Below are 19,608 nucleotides of genomic sequence, written 5' to 3'. Positions count from 1 at the left end.
TTCCTTCCTTCCTTCCTTTAAAAGAACAATAAATTTAATAAAAACTGCTCATCACCACACCAGCAAACATGTCTATAACAATATGCTTTGGTTAACCCATGGCTGAATATACAAATAGGTGCTACGTTCAGTTACGCTGTATGAATATTGTTCCTTTTTTGCAATAAAAGCAATTAGGTAACAGCTCAGAATGAACAGGAGCAGTTTATTGTTTAGTTTTTATTTAACTTTATTGAATTGCAGCAACAAAAACCAAACAATATCACAAGAAAAAAAGAAAAATAACAAAAGGAAAAAAAAAGAAAAAGCACACACCAAAAAATACATAAAAATATGGACTTCCCTCCACCCATGTTTGACCTCCTTCCCTTAATCTTCTTTTATTCGTTGTGTTATTAGTATTACTTTGTTTTTGTTCCACTTCCATCCATTTCCTCAATATTTCTACCCTGTAAACTTTATTCATTGCATATCAATATATGTATCCCAGAACAATGTTTTTCCATGTACTTGAATAGGAGCAGTTTAAATGAAACTCAGTTTGGACTGTGTCTTTTCTGCATTGGGGGAGGGTGGTTCATTAGGAAAAATGGGGCAGTGCCCTACCAACCTCAGTCTGCCCTCTGCAATCCCCCCTCATGATGTCTTACTTACATCCAGTCCAGAGGGTGACACTGCCTTTCAAATTCCTCCTCATTTGTCTCAGTGTTGCTCTTATAAAAACTCAGCACAGACCAGGATGAGAACAAAACTAGAATTAGTTAGATGTGGCTCCACCTAGTGTTGGTCTTCCTGTCTTATGTCCTATGGAATCCAGTGAGCACTGTTTTCCCATGAACTTGTAAAGGTAAATTCAAGAACAAGGGGGACAGCATCATGTTCCACACATTCTTTTCGTCTGCAAGCATTTGCCCAAATCTAGATGAGAATACACGCACATGTACGCGCACACACACAGATACATTGACGTGAATGTTAAAAGAAGAAGCATAATGACAAATGAGTATGTCACTGTAATAGTCCTAATGTAAAACATCATTCTTATGAATTCTCCTGCTCCCATCTCTACTTGTGAACTTTTCATCAATGCCACATGGGATTGCAAGAAAAAAGTCATCCAAGATTTTAATAGTTTTCCCCGTGCTAATTAAGAACACTAATTAAAGAGTCAGAAAGTTTTTAAAAAAGAAACAAGGGCAACTCATCAAGCAGCAAGAATGCTTTGTTATGTTTTTATGCATAAGATGAAAATTTAGCTGAGATTATATGTTCAAGGATTGCTGGTTGTCCCCTGAGATGGTGAGCCTCAGTTGACATCACCATGAGACCAAGTCCTTAGTGTCATTGGCCCAGTCCTGTGGAATGTTCTTGCAGTAGAGCTTCACCAAGCAACTTCTATTTTAATTGTTAGAAACATTTTTATTTTATTTTATTTTATTATTTTATTTTATTTTATTTTATTTTGCTGTCAGGTTTACACAAATAATTTAGAAATACTAGCATTAGAAATTATTCACTCCACTTTTACAAAGCATTGTCAAACATAAACCCACACATCAATTTTATGTTGGATTGCAGTGAAATCATCAAAAGTGACAGAAGAGCTAGTTCCTCTTCTGTCCTCATGAAAAAAAAGGAAAGATTAACAGACAGCAGTTTCAGCTTTGCCATGAGCTTTTTGTATATGTATTTAATAAAATAACATAAGCTTAATCAGACCAAGAAAGCATCCCTGGTTACAAAAATGCTAATTAAGAGACTACCTGAGGTTGTAGAAAAGTTTTTTTAAGTACTACAAATTTTATCTGAGATTGCCCACGCCAATTAATAATGCTAATTAATCTTTCAGAATGTCCCCCAAACACTGAGAACAGTCAGCTCCTTACAGAAGAGGCAACCAAGCCAGGTATAAGGTAAAAGGTAAAGGACCCCTGGATGGTTAAGTCCAGTCAAAGGCTACTATGGGGTTGCGGCACTCAGCTCGCTTTTCAGGCTGAAGAAGCCAGCATTTGTCCACAGACAGCTTTCCAAGTCATGTGGCCAGCTTGACCAAACTGCTTCTGATGCAATGGGACACCATGACGGAAACCAGAGCACATGGAAGTACCGTTTACCTTCCTGCCGCAGCGGTACCTACTTATTTACTTGCACTGGCCTGCTTTCGAACTGTGAGGTTGGCACGAGCTGGGATTGAGCAACAGGAGCCCACCCCGTCGCACAGATTCGAACCGCTGACCTTCTGATCGGCAAGCCCAAGAGGCTCAGTGGTTTAGACCACAGTGCCACCCATGTCCCCAAGCCAGGAGAATACACTGAGGAAAGGGAGATGGGATACAAGATTTACCCATCCATGCAATGAACTCAAGACACAAAGATTTGGATTGGGCTCCTTCTTCTGTTCAAGAGTTTGCTAAAGGCCAGCAGTCTGACAAGTGCAGACCAAAACACAAAACAGAAAACAGGAAAGTGTCTGTTCTGCTGGGTGGATCAAGTGATTACCCACACAAAGATAAGGGCAGCGTTGTGACATTTTGATTGCATGAATCTGGGCTTTTGCACAGGTCCAGGATCCTTTTCAAATGCATGTGCACCCACCAGATCAGTGGTGTGAGATTCTAGCCTTAGCACCTGACCAGCAGATGGAGTGAGGGCACATAGCAATTTCTGGTTTCTGTATGGTTCCATTTCACTGTGGGCGCTGCAGTAATAGAGACGACTGTCTTCAACCACAAGCTTCCTTATCTCTAAGTAAACAGTGTTCAGTGTGTTATTCCGGGAGATGGTAAATCTTCCCCTCAGAGGCTGGTGCATACCTGTTGCTTTGCCATCTGGACTGATCTCTCCAATCCACTGAATTCCCTGGTCCCCCATTTTCCGACTCCATTGCATCCAGTACTGATCCAAAGAGGAGGAACTTTTGCAAGTCAGAGTCAAGGTCTCTTCTGGGCGTTTGATTTCTGAAACAGGCTGGATCAGGGAAATCTGGGACTGGGTAGCTGGAATCAGAAGGGTGGAAGCAATTTTTGATCATCAGACTGGCATCAAATATGTGCACATAGAATTTACATTTTTAATCAAGTCTTTTGCCCAGTGATTATGTCCGAATCATTGTCAAATCGTAGAAGGCCATTGTGCTCAAAGTCTGGTTTGAGCTTCCCAACACTTTATCTGATGGACTGCCGATATCTTGATGGCTGGAATATGACTGCATTTTACATTTCCACAAATAAAGGAACAGAATGGTGGAGAGAGGAAAGAAAGTTTCTGGTGTTTGGGTAGAAAGGGACAGACAAGCATAAGAAGGTTACTCTGAATAACACCAAGGCAACCAAGTTATACACCTCATTTCCCCAAAAGAAATGTGCCATGCTGTTTCTGCCATCTCTGTATTCTATTTGGCGTATAGAAATACTCACCAAACAACAAGCTTATGAATATAGAGGATGTTAATAAAGTCTGCATGATAATGTGTTTATGGGCATAAGCAATTGATGAAAGCTATGTATTGGGAGGAACAATGTGCCAGAAGGTATTTGAGCAGGGGGGGGAGTACACTCGAGGAAGTATTATTTGCATGGGGATGCCTATAAGAAGAGTCAGTTCACTGTTTCATATGCAGTTGTGTAGGGAATGGAAGACCAGTGAAAAATAAGAACCCAGCAGCAGATACGGATGGGCAAATCTATCATTTTAAGTTTCTCATTTGCCCGATCCAAAGTCCAATTCTCTACATTTCAACATCAGTTGGCAGGTTTGGTTGTTTTGGTAAAATTTCATCAGCATTTTAGTGCAAATTTCTCCTAAAATGCAATTTTGCCTAATCTTCATATCTTTGCAACACAGTTTTCTGTGCTATCATGCATTGGTAATGTTATTTTAATTAATATGTGCATTTCTGTACATATTATGCATGTATGTGTAGTTTAAAAGCTTTTGTACCCTGCTCTTTAGGCAAAATGTTACCCAGAGCAGCTTCCATACAATCAATTACTAGAGGAGAACTGCATTGCAAAATTCAAAGGCTAGTTGTTTTAATTCAACTACTGTTTCAGAGGGACGCGGGTGGCGCTGTGGGTAAAAGCCTCAGCGCCTAGGGCTTGCCGATCGAAAGGTCGGCGGTTCGAATCCCCCGGCGGGGTGCGCTCCCGTTGCTCGATCCCAGCGCCTGCCAACCTAGCAGTTTGAAAGCACCCCCGGGTGCAAGTAGATAAATAGGGACCGCTTACTAGCGGGAAGGTAAACGGCGTTTCCTTGTGCGGCTCTGGCTCGCCAGAGCAGAGATGTCACGCTGGCCACGTGACCCGGAAGTGTCTCCGGACAGCGCTGGCCCCCGGCCTCTTGAGTGAGATGGGCGCACAACCCTAGAGTCTGTCCAGACTGGCCCGTACGGGCAGGGGTACCTTTACCTTTACCTTTACTACTGTTTCAGAAAGTGTGAATTAGGTAGTTCTACACTGTGTGATGATTTCCACTGTAGGGATATCAAATCACTCTATGGACACAATTTCTAGCTGGAAAGCATGAAAAACAGCTAAGAGCAAAAGAACACGTTTGTTTGTTTGTTTGTTTTCTGTATGTGGTTGCACAAGTAACTTAATGGAAAATAAGAGCTTTGTTTTTTGAACATCAAATAATTTTAAAATATGCTTACTAGGCATTCCGCACATATAGATACCTAGCCAAATCAACAAAGTGGAAACATAGACAAGATGTCCTTTGTGTTGCTTGGAGTCTGGGGACCTCTAATGACTATGGGAGGAAGTAGGTAAAGTAAAGGTAAAGGTACCCCTGCCCATACGGGCCAGTCTTGACAGACTCTAGAGTTGTGCGCTCATCTCACTCAAGAGGCCGGGGGCCAGCGCTGTCCGGAGACACTTCCGGGTCACGTGGCCAGCGTGACGAAGCTGCATCTGGCGAGCCAGTGCAGCACACGGAAACGCCGGTTACCTTCCCGCTAGTAAGCGGTCCCTATTTATCTACTTGCACCCGGGGGTGCTTTCGAACTGCTAGGTTGGCAGGCGCTGGGACCGAATGACGGGAGCGCACCCCGCCGCGGGGATTCGAACCGCTGACCATGTGATCGGCAAGTCCTAGGCACTGAGGTTTTACCCACAGCACCACCCGCGTCCCATCCACAGCGCCACCCGCGCTGGGAGGAAGTAGTAGAACTCAAAACACAACAATGCATGGATGGGGAATCTGGGGTCTTCCAGATGACTTTAGACTCAAACTCCCATCAGCCACAACTAATAGGTCAGGAACGATGCACATCTGGAGGGTCACAGATTCCCCACCCATGCAACAATGATTTGTTCTTAATCCGAATCTTGACTTTTCCTCACACTCAAGAAACTAATCTACATTGATCAGTTAAAATGTTATCAATTTGTTATAAAAGTGTGACACCAGAGGGTGGCGTAGAGCAGTCAATGGAAAATTGCACATAACTATTTTTGAGCATTTTCACAGCTCTGTGTAGATGATGATGGAAAAAAAATATTAATATCCCACCCTCCCTGACTAGAACTGGGCTCAGGGCAGCGAACATCAAAATATATAATACATTAAGACATAAAATTCAGCAGTTAACTGAAATACAGCTTAAAATCGAATTAAAATCAAAATAAGATTAGATGGCTGCCCACAAATTATAACTATAACTATAGGGGTTGGGAACCTAAGTACTCACCAGGCTCAGCTATTTGTTTGAGCCAGTGAGAAAAGTTAGAAAGGCCACTTATATGCAGGGCCTTGTAAAAGATCCAGCCAAGATCCAATTGGAGGTCCAAAAGGAATCTCCCTGCATCACCTTCTAATACAGATCAGCAACACTCTGGATTAGTATATTTTATTTTTGTGCCAAATATGAATTGTGTTAAATCTCCCATCAGGGTGCCTAGTAGGCATCTTCTACCATGCATGACCTTGTTGGTTGTAGAGCAGGGAGTATGTATGTGTATATGTGCGTACAGTGAAGATGTGCTCCATCCTTATAGTACACATGTGCTGTAGACCTTGACTGTGTTTATGCTTTGTAATTCTTTGATTTCTGCACCAACAGTTTAGCAGGTTTTTTGCTTTGATTTGCTTTCTCTGCCACTGAGTTTCCCCCAGAGGGTTTTTGACTCCCTGTGTGCCCCTTGCACAGTAATATACAGCTGTGTCTTCAGCTTTCAAATTGTTCAGCTGCAGATATGAAGTGCTGATGGAGATGTCCACACTGATGGTGACTCGACCTTCGAGAGACTCAGGATAGAATGTTTTGAAGTTATCCATCCGTGTAGTACCGACCCACTCCAGTCCTTTTTCAGGGGCCTGTCTGACCCAAGAAATTGAGTACCTGGTAAATCTATATCCAGATGCCCTACAGGTGAGTTTCATTGATTCTCCAGGGCTTTTAATTTCATTAGCAGGTTGAAAAAATTGGATTTGAGACTGGACATCTGTGGATAAAAAAGAGAGAGATTATAATTCATTCATATACTCTGCTGTCTATGAGAATAATGTACTGACTGTTTCTTCCCATTCTGCCAGACTTGTCTTTTTATTTAATTTATTGTCTAAATTTAATAGAAGCTAGTAAACTGGTGCTCCTTTTTCCTTCAGTCTCTTTTGAGACTGACCAAACATGTGCAGTATACATTTCCTAAATAAATAAATAAATGCAATATTTTTGCTGTAGCATTATCCAACCAAAGAATCATTGTTTCTCCAGTATAAATAATAGTGTGGTAGATAAATACTTCCATGTATTTATCTAGCTTGACAACTGCCATGACCAAAAAGACCAGCAACATTTTGGTGTATATTTTGACCTAGGGCTCAATCAGTAGGGAATTGAGGTTCCTCGTGTCCCATATAATATCTGTCATGTCTCTCTTCATTGTCTTCTTCGTTATGTATCACAACATTTTCAGAATCTTTGACTGACAAACCAAAAATATAATTTAGGACAGATCTTTCACTGGCCATCTCCCTTACCTGCTAATGTTGCTGCCCAGAAAAGAAGACACAGTGTAAAACTCATGGTTTCTGTTTTCAAAGGCAAGAGGATGATGCCAACCTGCTGGCCCAAAGCATTGCTTTAAAGGTTTCTAGGAGAGGAAACATAGATTTCTAATTTGCATATGGACATTACAGTGGCTTTAAAAAACAGCTTTCTGAGACGTTGTCTCTGAGCAATTGTATGTCCCATCTCTCCCCTGTGGAAGCTGGTATCTTTTGTTCTACATACTGTAATTTTTTGTTTCTATAATGCTGGTTCTTGATTTTACAATTTTGTATGTTTTTAAACTTGAAGTCACGTAGAGACTTCCCTGTCTTGGGTGAACAGCACATTTGATGAATTTAGCAATAATCAAACAATAATCATTTTGAGAGCCAGTTCTTCTAAATGGGAAGATACACATGAGGAATTTCCTCAACACAACACAAACACCCAAGATCATCCATAGTGTTAGTTAGTTAGTTAGTTAGTTAGTTAGTTAGTTAGTTATTTGTGTGCATTTGTGTGCTGTTATGTGCATGTTCCCAAACTGTGGTCAGCTTTGGTGTCGTGATCCTGCTCTGGATGTAGTTGAGCAGATTTGCCATAAATTCTACCCATGTCAGGATGTTAAGAGCAGGAAGCAGTCAAGATAGATCAAAGACTATTTATGTATGCCACAGCAGCAGCGAGAACTTTAATGGCCTAAAAGTGGAAGTTACAGGAGGTACGTACGATTGCTGAGTGGCAGGCAAAGAGGATGGACTTTGTGGAATTGGCCAGACTGTTCTGCAGGATTTGAGATCAGGACGATCAAAAATTTCAAAGGGATTGGAGTAAATTTATTGTACAGTGGTACCTCGGGTTACATACGCTTCAGGTTTCATACACTTCAGGTTACAGACTCTGCCAACCCATAAATAGTACCTCGGGTTAAGAACTTTGCTTCAGGATAAGAACAGAAATCGTGCTCCGGCGGTGTGGCGGCAGCAGGAGGTCCCATTAGCTAAAGTGGTGCTTCAGGTTAAGAACAGTTTCAGGTTAAGAACGGACCTCCAGAACGAATTAAGTACTTAACCCGAGGTACCGCTGTATATTTGAGTAACAATTGCAAAAATTTGAAGACACTAGCAGGATTGAAATAAATCCTACAATGTGGACAATTGAAGTTAAAGAGCTAAATTGTGAGATTGGACTTGAAAGCAAATAACCTGCTGAAGGGAAGCATGGAAGTCGCATGTTCGGCAGAGCTGAAAGTTTTTGTGTTCGCTATTATATTGTCGAAAATATTGTTTAAGGAGGAAAATAATAAAAGCATTTTTTAAAAAAGAGTAGGAAGTAGTCAGATTAGGCACTTTTTGGCATAGTTTCAAAATTTTCTGTGGAGTATTTATACTGGAGGAAACCATTGTGGCCAACTCCCACAGTGATAGATTCTCATTAATATGCATCTGGACAAATCTCAGAGGAACATCTCCTTGGGGATAATGTGGTGGTGGAGGGAGATTTATTTAGGCTAAAGAAAATGATTATTACAGGAAGCAAGGGTCCCCCCCCCCACTTCAGATATTGGAAAACATGAAATGATTTAAATTATCTGCTCTACTAAAATGCTTGTAGTGTTGTCACTAGAACAATTCAAGAATGAAGCACATCACTGCATTCAATGCAATGTTGTATACACGTATATAGGTGAGTGGCTTTGTGAGAGGCAATGTGGTGTTCAAAGGCAGAGGGGCAGATTTGGGCAAAGATCTCTTTTATGTTTGCTGATTAGAATGATGGCGTTGGAACCTGAATGGCTGGAACCCACTGAGGAACCTCAATGGTAATATATTTCGAATCCCTGCTGATGCAACAAATCTACTGCTACAACATCCCTAATAGGTGTCGACCCAGCTGCCACTTAAAAACCACTGGCAAAGGACAGCCCACCATGTTCCAAGGCTTTCTGTTCAGCTCATACAGTCAGGAAGTTCTTTTTAATGCTTTGTGAGAATTCTTCTCACTTGAACCCATTGGTTTATGCCCAACCATTTGCAGCAACAGGAAATAAACTACCGTAACTCCATCATCTACCCCAGGCATCCCCAAACTCGGCCCTTCAGATGTTTTGGGACTACAACTCCCATCATCCCTAGCTAACAGGACCAGTGGTCAGGGATGATGGGAACTGTAGTCCCAAAACATCTGGAGGGCCGAGTTTGGGGGTGCCTGATCTACCCTATTGCATTTGCGCAAGCAGTTTGAGGAAGAGGTGACTATCTGTTCTGGAACAAACGAATACAAAAATTAAAAAAATATGGCTAACCCTTTATGCTTATAAAGGCTTATAAACCCTTTATGCTTATTGCACATAACCAATGCAATAATTTAGAATGCCAGATCATGCCTTCCTTCAAGTTTCTTGAGCACTACCACCCACTAGTGGTCATGGAATATGAGAACTAATGATATAGCAGCAACTAGCTGAGCTTCTGGCGAGTGACAAAGTCTTTCTCATCCCAGTGGGTATATTAAGGCTATGTTTAGATTTATGCTCAGTGCCAGTTCCAGGAATCAAAGCAGCTGAATGGACACGTGTGAAGTATAATATTTCAGCCTATATGCTATCCCAGGCTGGTCAATACCAAATATTGTTTGCTGATGTAGGATATCAAATCTTCACTATCTAATTCACTATCAACATTTGGAGATGTATTTTTAGACACTCTCTCTCTCTCTCTCTCTCTCTCTCTCACACACACACACACACACACACACACACACACCTCTTTGAATTGTGAGTTTTCTTCTTCCAAATCAACAATTCTGTTTGCTAAACTACATTGGCAAGTGTGTAAGTTTAGTAATCCCAGTTAGAGGAATAATAAAAAAGTGTACAAGAAGGAAATTCCTCTTAATGAGGTCCCTGGAGGATAGTATTATTTGCTGCTGTTTCAAAACAAAATTCATTGCTTGGGAAGAAAAACATTGAAAACATAAGACACACATAAAATAACTCAGTTCCAAGATGACCTTCCTCATAATACTGATATCTATAGGCTACAGCTGAATAGAATTATCCTGGCTGATCTTGGCCATTTCTTCATATCATTTATTTCATGTTCAGTAAGTTCATTTTACCTACTATGCCTATGCTGTAGTTTACTTGGAATGTTACCAGGCTCTGACACTGCAGAGAGTTTGTCGTGCTGCAAATAAACCCTGACAGCAGGGAAGGCACAGAGAAATAATATATGCTTAGTTTGAACATAATTTGACTTAGTTACAGGTTTAGTCACATCAGGGCAAAAGAACTTTTAGAAAACAGAGCAATTAAATTCCGGGTTGGCGCGTCTGGACAATGGCGGAATTCCTCTGATCGGGAGGAATTCGCTGCGTGGAAATTAGGGTCTGGCCGCCACGGCGAAGGCGGGGACCCATAAAAATCACAGGCAGGAGAAGCCTGTGAACGTGGGATTCGGCTGGCACCTTTTGCGCCTCCCCTACTTGCAGGGAAACCCGGTTTCGGGGATCCGGAGCGACGTGGGGTGAGTGGCGCGGTGCTTTGAATCGACTGTTTTTTTCAGGGAGTGAAGCCGCACTGCTGTTGCCGGAGAGCGCTGACTTTTTCCTGTGGACAATTTGATCTTGAAACAATTACCCGTGAGTAGAACAGAAAATTGGATTTTTAAACGTCTTAATTTGGCACCGAAACGGGGAGGTTTTAAACAGGAAGTTCGCCTCCCCCTTTTGTAAATAGACTGAAGCGAAGAGGCTGCAAGCTAAAGTCTTGGAAAGTCTTCTGTAAAGAATTAAATTTCCATTGGCTAAAATCGTTAAACCCCCCTTGGAAGCAGGAGAAGAGGGGGGAAATTTTAGATTGCCTAAGCCTGCAGGAGAGAGAGTGAAGAAAGATAAATTACCACTGTTTCGAACCTGGAAACGGGCTGCCAGTAAGATTGATGTTTTGGGAAAGTTCATTGACTGTGAATAAAACGTATGTTGACAGATAGTTAAACAAGAGAAATATACTGTTTCCTTCTGCGCTTAAAAAGGAGCAAAAGCAACTGAAAATTGAAACTAATTTTGTTGCTGGATCTGCGTTTAAAAGGACTGATACAAATAGAAATTGTTTCCTCTAGAGGGAGCCTTAGAAACTGTTACAGGAGTGGAGCTGGGGAATTTTCCAGCTGCAGAGACAAAAGATAAAAGACCGTGAGAATCAGGGATTGACCTTGGACTGGTAAGAATGTCAACAGAAGAAGCCTTAGTGATTGCATTTTGCAAGATAAGTGCTTCATTGGAACAGCTTCATAAGAAGACGGATGTGAAAACTATTAAAATTGATAATATGGGACAAAAAGTGACTGATTTGGGACAAAAAGTGAACATCTATACAGAAACTACTCAGGAATCGATTCAGGAATCTATTTTGACATGGCAAGTTGTGGAGAAGGCGAGGGAGAAAGTTGTTGTTGAACCTCAAGTAATACAAGTGGAGAGAGCCCCAGCCTTACAGAGGCAATTTGATGAATATAAGTTGTTGCCTTCTATGACTGAATTTAGAGAAAGTCAGATTTTGAGGATTGGAGCCCCGCTTGGATTGGAGAAGGAAAGTTGGACAGATCCCTTTATGCAGGGATGTTCTGGCTTTTGGGACCTGGATTTGGGTCAGGAGGAGATTGGAGTTGTGGGGGTCTTCAGTTTTGGAGGGATTTTGAAACACGTCCTGAAATATCTTTTGGACTTTAGTTTTGACTACGGAGAATGGGCTGACCTGTCGAGAAGGAATAAAGACATTGTTAGGTTGGAGCTTCCCCGAGATCTACTCCTCAGCGCCAAAGGAAGGAAATTAAGAATAAGATCAGCAGAAGATAAAGTAAAGTGTATGTATAAATATGAAGAAGATCTGCAGAAGGGACATGGAAAAGAGTTAAGAGCCTCGGACAGAAGATCACCAGGTTGATGGACCATATGGAATTGATAGAAAGGACTGGCAGAATCCGAGACGAGGGAGAAGAGACGGTGGAAGAAGATTGGAAAAAAGTTTAAAAATTTATTTATAGAAATATTGTAAAATTAATGAGTGTTAGAAAAATGTTGGAATGAAATTACATGGCTTTAGTAGAAATGTTATAAGGACTTAAGTACAAATAAGTTTTATGGTATTAATGGTAAGATAAGGTTAAAATAAATTAAGATAATTATATGACAGAAAACAGAGAAAGATGGAAAGGATTTGCTGAAATAATTAATAACTAGAATACAAAAAAGGGAGGTGTGAGGAGGTCGATGAAACAAGTAAATGAAAGACAAAGATATGGAAATATTGGATGTGTTTTTAATTGTTTTTGCTTTTGTTTTTGTTTTGATGTATTGTTTTTTGTTTTTTTATGTATTGTAATGTATTGATTTGTTTTGTTTAATCTTTCTCTTTTTTTCTTTTTTCTGTAATCTTTAAACTTTTAATAAATATTATTTTTTTAAAAAAGAAAACAGAGCAATTAGGGAGCGTGATTTTATATTTATCTTTTTTTCATTTTAAAGCAGATTTCTTACACCACTGTTTCTGAAGATCAGTTTGGAAGTTTGTGGGTAGTGTCTGGAGACGGAAGGATCTATCAATTACAGTTTCATTTTATTTCATTTCTCCCTCTCACTTTTTAGAATCTTAAATTCAGTTCTCCACATTATGCAGCAATACAATTTTAAAAACTCAGGAAATTCATCAGCATTTTAGTGCAATTTTTCTTAATAAATACCTTTTTTATACACTAATGTACGCCTTTTTTGCAAGTAATTTCCCCTAATAAAAAGGATTTTGTATGTTCTTCCCCACTAACATCTTCACATTTTATACACTTCCCCAATAAAATGCATTTTTATTAATATTGTTTGGTTGGATAACTGCATTGCAAAATTTAGATAAGTGTGAATTTGGATTGTTCTGATTGAAGATTGAAGATTTAAGCAAATTAAGTTCTGCTTTCTCCTAAAGTATGTTTATTCATCTGGATGGGGGTGGGGACCATACCATTTTCCCTTGCTTGTTATTGCTCCACCAGGGCTAGAAAAATATTAAGCAAACTTATTATTCTGATATGAGCTATAATAATCAAGCAGACATTGATGTGTCTATCTTGGTGGAAACCAGGAAGGTTAACTTGTGATTGTACATTTCCTATTGAAGGACCTTGCACAAGTTTTGACATTCATTTAATCTCCCCAGACTGAACAAAATCAAAATCTAAATGTCTCTTTCTCTTTATACGTCATTCAAATCCTGCCTCAAAAATGAATTCACTGGGTTGTCACAGGAAACCTTCATCCTACTTGTAATACTCACTTTAAAGGGTTGTTGTATGGATTAGTGAGAATGTATGGAATGTAATTCCATGGATCTGTACTAGGAGCAGCTGGTATGGTGTCCTCTTCCCCCTCCTCCTTGTATAACATGCCTTTTGATTTAACATAGGGTACTTGAGCCTGTTCTGAAATTAAACTAGAAATCTAAGCAGGATGATGATATAGCTAGTTTGTTAAGTATAATTGTATAATTGACACCAAAAGGAGGAATGCATTTGTGCATTACTGCAGGCTTTAACGATTTTCCAAGGGGTATATTAAGCTCTCCAAACTTCTAGATCAGTTGATAACTAACTATTGTTATTCTCTGCTAGCTAGCGTGTGAGTGTTTAACCTTAGATCAGGTAACAAAGGTGACAGGTTGCAAATCTCCGTTTTGAAAGGGAGTTCCCAGCGAGTGTGGAAGTAACATTGATAATGAAGCTCACTCCAGAAGCACATAACCTCAGGTTGTAATGAAGGCTGCAATGGGGGAGAGATAGAGTTTTAACCTCAGTCCTGTTTAAAGTTATTTTTAAAATAATGAACCTGAACATCACAGAACTGTTTAGATGTATAATTTACTGTTGTTGTTTTTTGCTCTGTTTTGAAGAAAGTTATGCAGGTAAAGCTTTGAATCAAACTTTTGGGCCTGGGCAATCTTTAATTCCAGAAGGAGTCAGTTTTTATGCATTCAGTCCCTTCAAGCTGCACACTGCAAAGGTTTGCTGTCTTGTTGATCTTTTCCCCCATGCTCTTAGCAGGTATAGAAAGGAGTCGGGCAGATGAGTCTTCTTCAAGAAATGCCTCAAACAAATCAAACTGTCCTCACTGAGTTTATTCTCCAAGGGTTTCCAGGTTCCGCAGAGCTGCAGAAGTATCTATTTGTTCCTGTTCTGCTTATGTACATCCTCACTGTCACAGGAAACATCCTGATTGTTCTCATCATCATCCATGATCACCATCTCCACAACCCCATGTACTTCTTCCTAGGGAACTTCTCTTTCCTGGAGATCTTTTATGTCACCACGCTGTCGCCCAAGATGCTGGCCAATTTCTTGGCAGAGAGGAGGGCCATCTGCTTCTACTGTTGCATCACCCAAGCCTTTTTCCATTTCCTTCTTGGGGCTACTGAATTCTGCCTGCTTGCCTCAATGTCCTTTGACCGCTACATAGCCATCTGCAACCCACTGCATTACAGCATCATCATGAACAGCAAGCTTTGCCTGCAGTTAGCCTTGGGGTCTTGGCTGGGAGGTTTCTTCACTGTCATAGTGCAGACCATCTTGATCTGCCAACTCCCATTTTGTGGCCCCAACCTGATCAACCATTTCTATTGTGATGTGACCCCATTGCTGAGCTTGGCTTGCTCTGATACCCACCTGCTCGAGCAGATAGTGTTAGTGGGGTCGGCCCTTCTCCTGTTCAGCTCCTTCTTACTCACTGCCATCTCCTACATCTTCATCATCTCCACCATATTGCGCATCCCTTCTTCGTCGGGGCGACAGAAGGCTTTCTCAACCTGTGCCGCCCACCTGACGGTGGTGTCCATACAATATGGAACAGTGATGTTCATGTATGTGAAGCCCAAAGCAAACTCCTCTCTGGAGGTAAACAAAGTGGTATCTGTGCTGAATACAGTTATAACCCCGCTCCTCAACCCTTTCATCTACACCCTGAGGAACAAAGATGTCAAAGAAGCTTTGAGGAAGGCAGTGAATATTAAAAAAAAAATTCCACTGAACTGATACGGAGTGACTTGATTTGATTGCCATTTATTGCCAAAGAGGATTAAAAATATATAAAGTTGGGAGACTGCTTGCCTCTGTGTCAAAAAATAAAAAATAAAAAATTCACAATTGTAAGCAACACTTTCAGAAGGCATCTTTTGGTCTCAGAGGATGGTGGTCACCTTTGAAGGTGACTCGGAATTTACAACTAGTCCAAAATGCAGCAGCTAGACTGGTGACTGGGAGTGGCCACTGAGACCACATAACACCAGGCCTGAAAGACCTATATTGGCTCCCAGTACATTTCCGAGCACAATTCAAAATGTTGGTGCTGACCTTTAAAGCCCTAAGCGCTGCTAATGTTCCTTTTGAAGAGCTGGGTCCTTGCAGAGTCCAGCTGGGTCCAGCAGGTGCTTGCAGAGGTGGAGGCAGCCAGGTACATTTGCCCCAGGTCTTGGAGGACTAAGCTGGCCAGGAGTGGGGGGCAAGGGACTAGCTGCTTTTTTTGTTTGAGTTTATAATATTATTATAACAAGATTCCCGTGTCAGGTCTCAGACAAGCCAATGGTCATAGATAATGATAGAAATATACCGTATTTTTCGCACGATTGGATGCACCGGACCATAGGGCGCACCTAGTTTTTGGGGGGAGAAATAAAGGAAAAAAATTTTCCTTTATTTTCCCCCCAAAAGCAGGTCAGGGAAACCGAACCAGGTCGAGGAACAGCGGGATAGTGGCGCTGCGCCTCCCTGCTGTCCCCCGAGCTTGTGGGGCTGGCTGATGTCTGCCTGGCGCGCGGAGCGCTCTGCTTCAGGGCGCTCCACCCGCCGGGCGGCAGGCTGCTATCCGCAGCGTGGGGAGCCTTGCGGGGAACTCCTGCAAGGCTCCCCACGCTGCGGATGTGTTCCCGAAGCGCCGGGCGCTCTGCTTTCAGGGCGCCCGACGCTCCGGGAAGCAGGCTGCTATCCGCAGCGTGGGGAGCCTTGCGGGGAACTCCTGCAAGGCTCCCCACGCTGCGGATGTGTTCCCGAAGCGCCGGGCGCTCTGCTTTCAGGGCGCCCGACGCTCCGGGAAGCAGGCTGCTATCCGCAGCGTGGGGAGCCTTGCGGGGAACTCCTGCAAGGCTCCCCACGCTGCGGATGTGTTCCCGAAGCGCCGGGCGCTCTGCTTTCAGGGCGCCCGACGCTCCGGGAAGCAGGCTGCTATCCGCAGCGTGGGGAGCCTTGCGGGGAACTCCTGCAAGGCTCCCCACGCTGCGGATGTGTTCCCGAAGCGCCGGGCGCTCTGCTTTCAGGGCGCCCGACGCTCCGGGAAGCAGGCTGCTATCCGCAGCGTGGGGAGCCTTGCGGGGAACTCCTGCAAGGCTCCCCACGCTGTGGATGTGTTCCCGAAGCGCCGGGCGCTCTGCTTTCAGGGCGCCCGACGCTCCGGGAAGCAGGCTGCTATCCGCAGCGTGGGGAGCCTTGCGGGGAACTCCTGCAAGGCTCCCCAAGCTGCGGATGTGTTCCCGAAGCGCCGGGCGCTCTGCTTTCAGGGCGCCCGGCGCTCCGGGAAGCAGGCTGCTAGCGGAGCGCTAATCCCGAAGCTTGGGGCGTGCGGAGCTCAGCGCGCCCCAAGCTTCTGGGTGCCGGCAAGGTCTAGATGGCTAGCGGAGACCTTGCCGGCACCCAGAAGCTTGGGGCGCGCTGAGCTCCGCAAGCCCCAAGCTTCGGGATTAATGCAGCGCTCCGCTAGCCGTGGGAGAGCTGGGTCTCCCACGGCTAGCGGATGGCTTCCTGAAGCCTGGAGAGCGAGAGGGGTCGGTGCGCACCGACCCCTCTCACTCTCCAGGCTTCAGCGAAAGCCTGCATTCGCTCCATAGGACGCACACACATTTTCCCTTGGTTTTTAGGAGGGAAAAAGTGCGTCCTATGGTGCGAAAAATACGGTATATATTTTTTAAAAATGTCCAACTAAGTTTATTCTTGGTATGAGCTTTTGTGTATATGCACACTTCTTCAGATAGATAATGATGTCTGTAGTCTACCACATCTAGAGGGCCCAACCTTTCTTGGAAACAGGCACTGCAGGTAAACTCAACACAAACTAATTATTTAAATACAGTAGACAGGGTGTCCTATTTACTCTTCAGTCTCAAGGCCCACATTGCCTTTCTACTCTCATTCATCTCTACAGAAAGTTCCCTCTTCAAGTAGTTCCTCCACACCCAGGAACTAACTGTATACACAGGTACAATGTGTTGACTACTCTTTGCCTAAAAGATGGCCATTTATTCACATTTCTATACTTCTACTCTGACAAGGCACCTGAAGGCACTAAACTATTAGAATCATAGAATTGTAGAATTGGAAGAGACCCTGAGGATCATCTGGCCCAAACCCCTGCAATGCAGGAATATGCAGCTGTCCCATACAGGGATTGAACCTGCAACCTTGGTGTTATCAACACCATGCTCTAACCAACTGACTGGTTACAACCACTTGTATTTTGCTTTGTTTTTAAGGAAAGCATTGAAGACATTCCTAAAGGATGATTCCAACTATGGTGATTTGCCATGAGACTTAAACAGATCTTCCGTGTTACGATACGATATCTTTATTGTCATTGTCCCTTGCGGAACAATGACATTGAAATACTACATAAAGCTACATAAAAACTACATAAAACTACCACGAAACTACATGAAACTACATAAAAACTACACAAAACATTCTAAAACCCCTAAAAACTCTAAAACCCCATTTTAAAATGCACTATACAACAATGTTCATAGGCATTATCATTCTCTGGGCAACAAGAAAGGGGGTTTTTAATGTTGGGGGGGGGCAAAGCACAAGGGAGAGCCGTTGTGTTCCTGCCTTGCATGTATGATCAAGGCAGGAAGCATCTGGTTAGCAGTTTTTGGAAGCGGGATGCCTCCCTTTTCTGCTGCTCTGATCTAGAGATGCATTTTGTGGTCTTCCAGCTTTTACTCATCTCCCATCTAGTCCTCTGTTCTCACAGATGCCTATGGGAAGCCTGCAAGCTAGACAGGAGTGCAACAGTACTCTGCCCACCTGCGTTTCCCAAGAACTGATATTCACAGGCCTACTGCCTCTGGCAGTGGAGGCAGAACTCAGCCACCATGGCTAGTAGCTGCTGATAGCCTTTTCCTCCAATAATATGCCTAAGCCCCTTGTAAAGCCATCCACTGTTTCCTGTGCAAGCAAGTTCCATATTTTAATAATGTGTTATGCATTCTCTGAGTATATGATGCTAGCAGTCCAGCAGCAGCAGCTCCACAGCATTCAAACCCTCCGTCTTTGTCCAGGCACTTGCCAAGGAAAACACATCTTAAGTTCCCCAAAGTGCTTCTCTGCCTCTCTCAGGTGGTTTAATTTACCTAGTGGGAATGGCTAGGACTGAAGTACTCTTTCCCATATATTTAAACTGCTCTTGTAAACCTGCACCAAAGAACTTCATTGTGCTCTACAGGAAGCAGAATGCAAAAAGATATATGCCTGAAGTATTTGTTCTTTTCCTCCTCATTTCTGTGCTCATCTGCACATATACAGGCATCAGAGCAAGAGGCAGACAGTGTTATAGTTCGATAGCATCTTTAGCTGCTATTAAGTATCATGCTCTATATTGCGTATATTGTTTTTCTCATTATTATAAGTGCTTTGAAAATAGTGGATACTGTACAAATACTAGAATATGTGACAATGTTTTCCAGGAAACAAACAGAAAATGTTTACTCTGAGAACCAGTCGGGATGTGTAAAATTGTGAGTACCCTCTTTCTTTTTCAATCATATGATGATGTGTGGTTTATTTTTCTACATCGATCAAGTGCTATTTGTTATTGAACCAACAAGGTGGTTGCAGCACAATGGGGTGAGTGGTGAGCCAGTGACCCAGATTTTCATTGATTGTGCAAAGTTATTGGTCAACTGCAAAAGCTTTACTCAATTGATAGTCCTCTCATGCCACTAAAGGAACTGAGTGGCAATGTTCGAAAATCTTACAGCAGAAAACAAAAGGAATTAAGTATATGCTTTACTTCATCTCCATCGATTGCTGTAACTTTTATGTGTGAATGTTTTGAGGTTCTAAACAGCACCGTGTCTTCAGAGCCACAATCTCACACCTTCTTTAAAAATAATAATAATGAAGTATACACTTAATCCAGATCATTAAATGAATTTTTTTTTTTTACAGAGCCTTATAAGGTTTTCTGCTCGAATTGCAAAACTAAATTTGAAATGCAGTTTGCAATCTGGATTTGACCTTTTATTTTTCTTGAGTCCAAATCTGACATTTTAAATTATAATTTCAAAATCCCTAAAGTTCACTTTAAAGTGAAATCATATAGTTCAGTTATCTACATGTGTGGAGGTGTAAGGAATATATGGAGAATTATGAGTTTTGTTCTCCTTAGAAGGAAGGCTAAAGTGGTATAGAGAAACAGGGCTTATGATTATGGATTCATAGAATTGTAGTGTTGGAAGGAACCTGAAGAGTTATTAGTCCAACACTCATCAGTGCAGGAACCCTGACTCTTTTCCAGAGAATGTAATTATT

General features: G+C 42.3%; 1 protein-coding gene across 1 annotated transcript; it reads left to right on the top strand.

The window, feature by feature from the left end:
• Nucleotides 1-14,112: 14,112 nt before the first annotated feature.
• On the top strand, nucleotides 14,113-15,063 carry LOC128399123 (olfactory receptor 6X1-like). Its single transcript, XM_053360382.1, has one exon. It carries the CDS (start codon nucleotides 14,119-14,121, stop codon nucleotides 15,061-15,063), a length of 945 nt encoding a protein of 314 aa, XP_053216357.1. The 5' UTR covers nucleotides 14,113-14,118.
• The last annotated feature ends 4,545 nt before the right edge of the window (nucleotides 15,064-19,608 follow it).

This window comes from Podarcis raffonei, chromosome 13 (assembly GCF_027172205.1).
Source record: "Podarcis raffonei isolate rPodRaf1 chromosome 13, rPodRaf1.pri, whole genome shotgun sequence".
In the NCBI taxonomy this organism is placed as follows: Eukaryota; Metazoa; Chordata; class Lepidosauria; order Squamata; family Lacertidae; genus Podarcis; species Podarcis raffonei.
Note: the sequence above shows the minus strand (reverse complement) of the source record. Positions and strands in the feature narration are given on the sequence as shown.